Source organism: Gossypium raimondii, chromosome 7 (genome assembly GCF_025698545.1).
Source record: "Gossypium raimondii isolate GPD5lz chromosome 7, ASM2569854v1, whole genome shotgun sequence".
Lineage (NCBI taxonomy): Eukaryota > Viridiplantae > Streptophyta > Magnoliopsida > Malvales > Malvaceae > Gossypium > Gossypium raimondii.
This window is the reverse complement of record NC_068571.1, coordinates 50871459-50882587: the sequence shown is the minus strand read 5'-3', so window position 1 is coordinate 50882587 and position 11129 is coordinate 50871459. Positions and strand designations below refer to the sequence as shown.

Sequence of the window (11129 nt, the reverse complement as noted above, 5' to 3'; positions counted from 1 at the left end):
CCCTGTATAATATTACACTTTAAGCCTTGACATTGTATTATAAAATTTTATTTAATTTCAACCACTAAAATTCTTTTATTAATTTGATGCCGTTGGAATATCCTTTTAAAACTTTTTATAACATTGAAATTGTTTATACGGAAAACAGTAGGCAGTCATACTCATATCACTTTCTGGCAAGGCAATGGCTTAGGTCACAAGTCACAACTATAGCATGATAAAGGCCTGACTAGATTCTTCACTTGCTTTTTGAGGCCCTAAATTTGGGGTTTCTAGCATGTTTAGAATAATGGTTTAATTGAATTTTATCTGAGAAGCTAATTTTTTTAATTTTAATTTATTATACATAAATTTTGAAAAAAACTTATTTATATATATAAATAGTAAAAATCAATAATTTAAAATTTTATATATAAAAATTAACGAAAATAAAAAACCAACTACTGGAATTCGTTTAATTATCAATGATTGAACTGATTCTTTAATTTTTATAAAAAACGAGGATCAAATTTTGATGATTTTAAATTTTTAAAATAAAATGACGAAATTCAAATTAATCTTTTATCAAATAAACTTGCGCTTCAACATGAAAGGAAGTGGGTCATCATTCAACTTTGAACATGTCCGTTGGGCCTACTGATAATGGATTGGCGGTGGCCGATTTTTGCTCCCTGTTGTACTTTCTATTATTAACTGTTAGATTAGATGTACATTTTCAGTCTCCGTGATTGGGTGCATAAAGTCCAAAAATACCAATCTGGATTATGATAAATAATAAAAAAATAAATCAGTTTTTTAATAATTATTTAAAAGTTTAAAAAATATGTCACAAGTCTATCTAATTTTTTTGAATATTTAAAATTTAGTCTTTATATTTTTTATTTTAGAAATTTTTATTTTTAAAGATATTTTGAAAAAAACTCACATGATAGACATGTAATTAAAAAAATATCGTTATAATAAATTTGAATTTAACCAAAAAAGCATCAGTGTTAATAATTAGACACGAATTTTAAAAAGGATTAAATTTCTAAAAGTAAAAATGCAGGGACTAGATTCGAATTTTGGAAGAGTTGAAGAACTTAGTTATATTTTAACTTTATTTTAAAAAAAACCATGTTCAAGATGAACCTAGACAATCATGTGTCCAAATTCATCGTATAAATGATTTTCAAATAATTATAAAAAATTATTTATTTTTATGATTTTAATTTTTTAAACATTGTCATATCAACACAAGATATATTAATGCATCATGTTTATTGTCCAATTGCTTCGTTAATCATGTCAGTACTTAATAGTAAAATTGGATAATTTTTTTAATAAAAGCTGGTAGGTGTCGAATCCATCTAAACTAAATTCCTACACCTAAAACCAAAATTAAATTTGAGTATAGGGAGCAAGGTCAATCACAGAGAGACTAATATATCCAAATCTATATTTCTTTATAACTATAATGTGTTGTAGGTAGTTTGTGTGCCCACGGCTCGTGCCAACCTATACAAAATAAAAGGGGATTAAATCTAGAAAATAAATAACAACAAAAAATGACGTTGAAATAATTAAAACGAAATTGAAACTAAATAAACTGAATGCACAACACTCTAGCTTTAGGCACGATTCTGGTTCCAGCTTTGAATTGATCCTGACAATAGATCTTCTCCTTCAACTGATAAGTCGGTTATAGTGATCGAGAAAATGCCTCATACTACTAGCCCTTTCATGAGCAAATTGATTGCAGGAACGCCCGACAAATAATTCTTACTAAACGAACAACCTTGAAATTTGCATCTACGATTTAACTCCCTAGTAGCCTTGAGAACTAGAAGGACTCAGCTCGAATCAACAACCTCAATTGTGCTAGGTTGTTTAAACTCAATTGTTATTTCACTTGAAGAATCCAATCACTCACTCAATTGGTCAAGTCTTTTAACTTGATGTTATTATGAAATTGTGAGATAGCTGAGTCTATCTATTAAATCGAAAACAATAACGAATACCGAAGTGGAAGATTTTAAGAATGATTACAAGTCTAATGGTTCTCTCTCGTACCAATTATTGGCCTAAAGCTAGACCAAAACTAATTACTTATAAATTAAAGAAAAGAAAAGCAAAATAGCAGAGTTTGGTGGCTATTGTGTGCCCCTTCCTAATTCACTGCAGATAGTAATACACGCGATCTATTTCTTTTCATCATTTTCATTCATTTCTATTTATTGGTTCTACATGCAATACATTATTGGCAATCTCAAGTTATTGGAGGGATTGATTGGACATATATAATTAATACTCAAATAAATTCCTCTGTCTAAAACCAAAATTAAATTTGCGTATAGGGAGAATGGTCAATCCCATAGAGATTGATCTATCCAAATGGATATTTCCTTATAACTAGAATGTGTTGTAAGCAGTTTTTGTGCCCACGACTTGTGCCAACCTGTATGAAATAAAAAAGATGATTAAATCTGGAAAGTAAATAACAAATAAATAAAAATAAAAATAAAAATAAAAATAAAACAAAAATGAAGTTAAAATACTTAAAACGAAATTAAAACTGAATAAACCGAATAGATAACACTCTAGCTTCAAGCACGATTTTGGTTCCAGCTTCGAACTGATCATTGACAACAAATATTCTCCTCCAATTGATAAGTTAGTTATAGTGATCAAGGAAACGCCTCAAATTACCAGTCTTTCTATGCGCAAATTAATTGGGGGAACACTTGACAATTAACTCTTACCGAACGAATGACCTTGAAATCCATGTCCATGATTTAGCTCATCGGTAGCCTTGAGAACTAGAAGAACCTAGCTCGAATCAACGGCCTCAACCGTGCCGAGTTGTTTAAACTTATCGTTATTTTCATTGATGGATCCAACCACCCACTCAATTTGGTCACGTCAATTTATTTTTAGGTAGACGAATTACGACAATTACAGGCCACATAAGTTCTTTCAACTATACGACACACAACACCGAATCAACAAGTCCTTTTTGACTTGATGTTATTACGACTTTATGAGATGGCTGAGCCCATTTTCTAAATCAAAAAAATTAATGAAAGCTGAAATTGAATATTTTAAGTAGGATTGAGAGTCTCAAGGTTCTCTTTTGTATTGGTTATCAACCGAAATCTAAACCAAAACTAATTACTAATAAATCTAATTTTAATTTAATTAATCTCTTAAAAGAGATATTTATCTAAATAAAATAATAAAATAATTTTAAAATCGAAGAATTTTTAAGTCAACTTAAGCTTACGTGCTAAATTTTTCATACAATCTACATATCAATCCGCTTTCCAACACATTCAACAATTGTTAAATTTATATAGAAATTAAACCCTAAATTAGCTAAAACTCATATCTAAAATTAATTAAAATAATAGTAAAAATATGGCCATTAAACGGATTATCAAAAGTACTATTTTCCATGTAGAAGAATTAATTTAGTATTTTTTAATATTAATCTCTTTATAGGTTTTTGTTATAATTTTTTATACAATGCTTAGAATTACTCCTAGCTCCTTATCTGATCATTTTGATACAAAAATAAACCATAACTTATCCTCAATCCTTAAATAGCTTAAATAGAAAGATTACTTCAGCATACTCAAATTTATGTTTTCTTGTACCGATAACAATAACAAAATGGACTTAATTTAATATTTTTTTGAGTAAAGGGAAGTAGAGAACAAAATGAAATTAGACTACTAGGATGATAGTGCTTGTGGGAGTGGGACTTCTGCCGACAATCCTTCGTATAAAATATATTTCCAGCCCATTTAAAACTCAAATCTGAAAATCGGATAATTTTATGAATCATAAGCATAATAGTTTCCTAATTTACCTCTTCACTGCATCATCGTTCTTATGGAGCATCTAAAGCCTATGGAGCCGACCAGAATCCACTCAAATGGCGATTCTCTGTTTCAGGACATTACCTTTGCTCCGGATATTCCAGTCTACGCGGTATTGGCTTTGAAAGTTTTGCATATTTCTTGCAACTTGTTTTAGTCAGTGTCTCCTCACTCCATTACTGTACTGTTCTGTGTTCTTCCAATTAAAGAAGTTTTAGCTTTTTTCACTGCTTTGAAGTATTTTTCAGTGCTCTTTCGTCCATTATAGTATATGCTGAATTAGGAATTGATAAGTCCAACCTGGTTCAAGATCATTTCAACGCTTCAACTGGGCTTTGACTATTGTGCTCCTGAATTGTGCTTGAAATTGGTTCTTAAATGTGCCCGTCTTCTAATTGAAAATTAGAAAGCTATATCTTTAGGCTTGAAACTGTCATTGACACTGATTTTCAGGTATAGAATATGTCAACGTTAGATAGACAAAAATGGATGTTTTATATGAAGTTCTCTAGCATTTCTGATCTTTTTTTAGCAATACAAGTATTTTGATAAATTAGTTACACTAGTGTGACACTGAACGTGGATCGATCTAGTACGCAAGTCGTTACTTTTATAGAACTAATTCAATAATGTAGTCTTCTCCGGTTCCTTCAGTTTTCTGTTTTGGAACTTATATATAATTGTTTGTTTTACTCAATAATTTTATAATAAGCTATATATTAATGTCGTTAGTTTTACTGAATTGGATTGCTAGCGTTCCCTGATTGGGATCGTGCATACCAATTCGAAATTTGATGGAGAGAGCAATCTCTGGTAACAGGTTTACACTGCAGCTTGCCTTCTTTTTGTTGCTTCAATAATTAACACGTTATTTTGTTTTTAATGCTTTTATATTATATGAAAAAAGACAACAGCTGCTTACAACAAGGACCCCTGCCCCAATAAGCTGCATTTGGGTATTGGTGTTTATCGAACAGAGGTGAGTGTTTGTAACTTCTGCCAATTAATGATATTTCTTACCCACATTGACCATTGCAAGTATACTTCCGGATAGAATACTTATTATATGGGGTTGCTATACTTTATCTTTGTATTTCAAGATTTTGGCATGCTCCTGGAGAATGTGTTTTTCGATCATGTGTTATAGTCTTTGCACAGAAATAGGGTCATTCCTATCACCCACTTCTCCCAGTAAAATAAAGTCATGATATTGTTGCAAGGTTGGTTCTTTCAGGTATCTTTTTTAGTTGAATAAACATCCTACCTTAGCATTCAGTTGTATTAGGCTGTTATCAGCTGGTCGGTAACTGTTATAATCATGGATTAATATTAGTAGAAAGTAACTTCCACGAGCATTTCCTTATATCACATCGCTTGTTTTTCTTTGACGGAAACAATTTTCTGGATGGGATTTGTTCGTTGAACGACAGGAGGGAAAATGCCATACATTAAATGTTGTTAAACAAGTGGAGCAGGCACTAGCTAATGATCTGTAGGTATTTTATTATTATTTTGCCATCATAACTTCTTGAGTCATGACTGAACTCTAATTTATCTGATATTTAGGTCTGCTGACAAGGAGTATCTTCCTATAACAGGAATGCCGGAATTTAATAAATTAAGTGCTAAGCTAATGTTTGGCTCTGGCAGGTACAAGAATACTAGCCTGGTTTCGAATTTATTAGATCAATTTTCTTAATGTAGGAAAAAAGAAAATTAGAGAAATAAAATTTTAACTATAAGATTGGTTATTAGCAAGGCTGCAGTACTCAATGTTCAGAAAGCATAGCAATTTGCAAGCTCAGTTATTATTAGGCTATTCCTGAACCCATTTTTTTTCATTTTCCGGTTTCTTTAAACTCTGATTTTAGCTGAAGTTGTTTTTCTGTTGTTGGCTGCTTATATCATTGTTCGGAAAAGCCCTGCCATCAAGGAAAGTAGAGTGGTTACTGTCCAATGTGTTTCTGGTTGTCTATCACTGAGGGTTGGAGCTGAATTTTTAGCAAAACATTACCACCAAGTAAAGGACTTCACACCATATTGGTTTATGTGTTATGAGTGGACTGCTTAACCTTATCGTCCACCTTCTTTTGCAGCATGTGGTTTACCTTCCTGAGCCAACATATGGAAATCATCCAAATCTGATATCTGCGGCAGGGTTAACTTTGAAGACTTACCGATATTATGACCCCAAAACACTTGTGCTAGACTTTCAAGGTCTCCACTTCATTTTGAGCAACTTCCATTTGTTGAAACTTCATGTTGCAACTGCAATTTGATTTGAATCACCAGTTCAGTATATCATGTTTATTATAGGTTTAAGAATTAAGCTTATTATGCATATGAATTTGGGTATTGTATGCAAGATATACCTAATTTCTTTTCAATTTCCTTCACTGAACGCCAATTCACACTAAAATGGTCATAACATCACCATTTGGCAGTATTTTTATTTTGCACTGGAAATGATTGTCTTCATTGTTCTCATGGATTAAGATAATTCATCTTGGTGTTTGATAGGCCTTTTGGAAGATCTTGGGTCTGCCTTAACTGGAGCCATTGTGCTTTTCCACGCTTGTGGCCATAATCCTACTGGTGTTGATCCGACTTGTCAGCAGTGGGAACAGATCAGGCAGTTAGTGCGACAGAGAGGCCTATTGCCTTTTTTTGACTGTGCTTATCAGGTAAGAAACTACTAAATCTATATGGCTTTAGGTTTCTGCTTGAACCTCATTTAGTGATTGATGGACTGTGCTTGTAGGGTCTGGTAAGTGGAAATCTTGATGATGACGCACAATCCATTCGCATGTTTGGTTGTGATGGCGGCGAATGCTTTGTGGCTCAATCATATTCAAAAAATATGGGACTCTATGGGGAGCGCATTGGTTCGCTTAGCATTGTAAGATGTTTTGATAGAACTCTTCATAGTTAATATCTATCTCCATGTATGACCATGCAGTCACATTTTCCTTTTCCGAAGAATCAAATATGTTTCTTATATGAGAACAATATTTTTAAAATATCTGCGTATTTCTCACTACCATGGTTATCATCCTTAATGTGGATTTAGGTTTGCAAAACAGCTGATGTGGCAAGGCGGGTTGAAAGCCAGCTCAAACTGATCATAAGACCCTTGTATTCAAACCCGCCCATTCATGGTGCAGCCATTGTTACTGCCATTCTGAAGGATAGGTAATAAAATAATTCAGTCATAGACTTTTTAGTCACTCAGTGTCTTTCTTGTGAATGTGGCAATGACATTCTGAAGTTGCAAATTTTTGTTTCATGCAAGAAAATGCGAACTGTTCTAGGACCTTAAAAGCTAAAGTGTTAGGACCATAAAAGTCTGATATAAATCTTAATAAACCAAGAGATGTCATGTCAGATCATTAAGAACAAAAATTTAATGTGGAAGCATACTTGAATCCATTGATATATTGAAATCTTCAAGTCTTATGGTTTTGATCTTCCAAATTAATATATTAGCATTTTAGATAAAGTAAATCTCTCTTTTCTGAAGATGGGATGTCAAAAAATTAAGTATGTATAATTTAGGATCATAACTATGATATATAACTTTTTCAACTTTAATTTCTAATCAGTATAACTCGGTTGAATCAATTTGTATTTAGAGAATATGAATGAGATTGGATTTTTCCCTAGTAGCAATATGAAAAACCGTTTGGCTTATTGCCATACAAGCCTAATTCTATCTTTTGTTATTTGTTGGGTTAGATTGTAAATGTACATTTCATTAAAGGTAATATTGGGATACTAATGTGAACTAGTCAATACTAGTATAAAAGAGAAACAATGCTTTTAGGTTTATCATTTGAAAATATATGAATTTGTATCCTCTCTTTAGCTTTCCCCTTCTTCTTTCCTCCTTTCTGTACCTGTAAATGCTTTCTCAAATATTTAGATCCACAACATATTAAAATCACAATCCCTCCAGTTAACCCCATGTTTTAGAATGTTTTGATCTAAACGGTGTATGAACAATTATCTTGGCATGGAATCCATGGTCCAAGTCTAAACCTTGCCTCAAAGTTTGTTAATTCTTAACCTGTTGCAGGGATTTGTACCAAAAATGGACTAACGAATTGAAGGCGATGAGAGATCGACTGGTCCAAGTACGCCGCCAACTCTATGATTCTTTATGCAACAAAGGTAATCGATTGTAAACTCTTTACACTATTGCCTCATTTGGTTACTAGTAGAATAACACGAGAAAAAAACTTTTTTATCACATACGTATTACAATAATTAGACATAAAAAAAAGAATAGCCTATACAAATTTAAGCTTGAAATTAGAAAGATGAGTAAAAACTCTAGGTAAAAAATAAGACCTCTTCCAAATAAACGAAAATTTTTCCGTCCCTTTGCTAACAGTAACTCATGAGAGTGATTAAATATTACCAGTTGAATTGGTTTATTGCTAACTCATATACTAAAAAATGTGTAAAAAATAATACCCCTACCAAACTAAGCATATATGTGTTGACCATTTCATTCACATAACAGATCCATCTCAAACCTCCATTGCAAAAGAGAAAATGCAGGATGAGTTGTTTTCAATCATTCAACCCAAAATTTTGGTGGTTTGACCTAAACTTCAGGGTACATCCTTCTCCTTTTTTCGGGCAGGGACCCCAGGTGACTGGAGCCATATTATCAAGCAGGTGGGAATGTATAGTTTCACCGGATTGAACAAGGATCAAGTTGACTTTCTGACTAGAGAATACCATATCTACATGTCATCTGATGGGTAAAAGATTTTTCCAGCTACTCATTTACTGTATAAGCAATAATCTTAATAAATCAGTTCCCTCATCAATACTGGGATTTATGGTTATCAACTTTGTTTCAGGAGGATTAACATTGGAGGCCTAAGTTCAAAGGCAGTTCCATATTTTGCAGATGCAATACACGATGCAGTTATAAGCTCTCTTCCATCCAGTACTTTAGCCTAGACTTGTATTTTTCACCCTTACCCTTTTGCTTTGGATCAACTGGCTTTTTATTTTTTCATTGCAAATTTGGGGAGGGGATCGGTTACACTGGCTTTGAACCATGACCATTGATGTCCAACTTACAATTACTTTTCCAATTCATTTATGACTATGATGGCCCTTAAGAAACAGAGTTTGATACCATACATCTATACTTATATATAATGTGTTTGATTGAATTGATGTCACGAGTTAACCTAATATCAAGTTGATCAAAGAAATTATTCATAAGTCTTTTTTAATAAGTGATTGAATGAGTATTTGATTTAATTAGTGTCACGAGTCAACTCGATATAAACTTGATCGATAAATAACTTAAAAGTTATTTATTAATAAAGGATTGAATATTAATATAATGATATTTTCATCTTTTATTACTTTTTATATGGAATGTTTGTAAGGTCCAAATTCACTTTACCATTTAACTTATAACTCAATTTTTTATTAATTCTTTTATAAATGTAATTTTAGCATTTACCATTTTACTTATAACTCAATTTTTATTAATTCTTTTATAAATGTAATTTTAGCATTATGTTTTTCTCTTGTGGAACAAAATCTAATACAAATAACACTCTTTATTCAAACATGTACAACTTTTATTTTCTAGATATTAAAAGATAATTACAAATTCTATCCCACGCGTATTTGTGTAGAAGTTATATACTTAAAACATAAATTTTAGTTTAAAATAACATACAATAATAACAAAACGTATATTTAAAACTAATTAATAATACATAAAATATGTATGATATTAAAATAGAAAGTTTAAATTAAATTGTGAATAAAATGAAATTTAAACACGTAAATATATCATATTAAGAATATTAAATGCACTACAATTGTTTATATTGGTGCCATCAATCTTAAGTTAGTGACAAGTTGACTTGTGATACCAACTCAATCAATTTATTATTATTATTTTAAATAAAAAGATTAAACTACCATGGAATAATATAACTTATTTTAGTTACAAAAGAATATTTTCATAATTTTCTAACCGAATTGATGGCGGTTGACTCATGACACTAAATCACTACGGGTTTAAATAATAGTATTGATAGATATATAATTGATGGAGATGACACAATAAAGTATGTATAATAAAATTAGAATGTAAATATTATATTAAAATAAATGTTTGGTTTAGTGGTGAAGTTAATATTTTATTATTGCTAAATAGCATAAGTTCAACTTAAGCTCATGTAAGTTTTTTTAATAAAAGATTAAAACACCTTCAAGTAATATAATTTATTTTAATTACAGGAAGAAATTTCGTAATTTACCTAATCAAGTTGGTATCCAATTAACTCGTGATGCTAATTCAATTAAAACTTAAATAATAATATAGATAATAAATAAATTATGAATAGGCTTATTTAACAATCATATTATTTGCTATATTTGGTCACACTGATAACATATTAGATTTTGAATATAATATTTTAGATTTGAGTTTGGTTTATATATTTCACTAATAAAAGGAAATTTGAACAATATAAAAATATTAGGGTTAGATTTTTTAGGCTTCAACTTTACAATTATTCTTACATTAAGGTTTTGTAGTTACTCCTATATTGATGTTTGATTTTTTTATAAGTTAATCATTGAATTTGATAATTTCTCTCACATTAGGGTTTCAATTTTTTTGTCTAGGTCTTTGATATTTTCTTTAAAATCCTAATGTTCGGACCCTAATGTAATAACAGTTAGTGAACAATTGTTTAGTTCACATCCTAATATGGGACCAATTAGGAAAAATTCGAACTCCAATATGAGACTTATGGTCAAATTGAAGCTCTAAATAGTGATTTAAAATAATTCTTATTGTTTTATTATTGAGAATTGAAACTTTTGTGATAGTTTCGAAAGCTTAAATTTTGTCATACAAGTTAATTAAAACAATATTTTAGTTGTTGATTGAGTCTTAGATCAGTTGGCAGTAATATTGTTGTCAATGTAGGAGGACGTGAGTTTGAGTGTGCTAAAGCATATTTATCTTCTTATTTAAGGGTTAAAATATATTATGAATAACTCTAAGTATTATATTAATTTAAAAACTTTGAAAATTATATACGTTTATAATTGAATTAAATTTTAATTAAAATAAGGTTTTAATAAATTTTAATGTGAAAGTAGTTATTTAAATTTAACTTGACATTAAAAAAAAAAGATAACATATTTTAATTTCACATCTAAATGAAGTCCTAGAAATTGGTGAATATCCAAAAACAGACATCTTGGCAAACGTGC

At 30.6% G+C, this 11129-nt stretch overlaps 1 protein-coding gene across 2 annotated transcripts; it reads left to right on the top strand.

Moving 5' to 3' along the window:
• The first annotated feature begins 3741 nt into the window (after positions 1 to 3741).
• LOC105763851 (aspartate aminotransferase, cytoplasmic) lies at positions 3742 to 9019 on the top strand. 2 transcript variants are annotated; one of them, XM_012582265.2, is made up of 12 exons: positions 3749 to 3972; positions 4768 to 4839; positions 5291 to 5352; positions 5427 to 5510; positions 5781 to 5880; positions 5957 to 6077; positions 6381 to 6544; positions 6622 to 6759; positions 6931 to 7052; positions 7936 to 8030; positions 8509 to 8629; positions 8732 to 9019. In XM_012582265.2, exons 1-12 carry the CDS (start codon positions 3874 to 3876, stop codon positions 8832 to 8834), a joined length of 1281 nt encoding a protein of 426 aa, XP_012437719.1. In that variant the 5' UTR covers positions 3749 to 3873; the 3' UTR covers positions 8835 to 9019. The 2 variants fall into 2 exon arrangements, with proteins under 2 accessions (XP_052489584.1, XP_012437719.1); XM_052633624.1 differs by lacking the exon at positions 8732 to 9019 and having other exon boundaries at positions 3742 to 3972; positions 8386 to 8532.
• The last annotated feature ends 2110 nt before the right edge of the window (positions 9020 to 11129 follow it).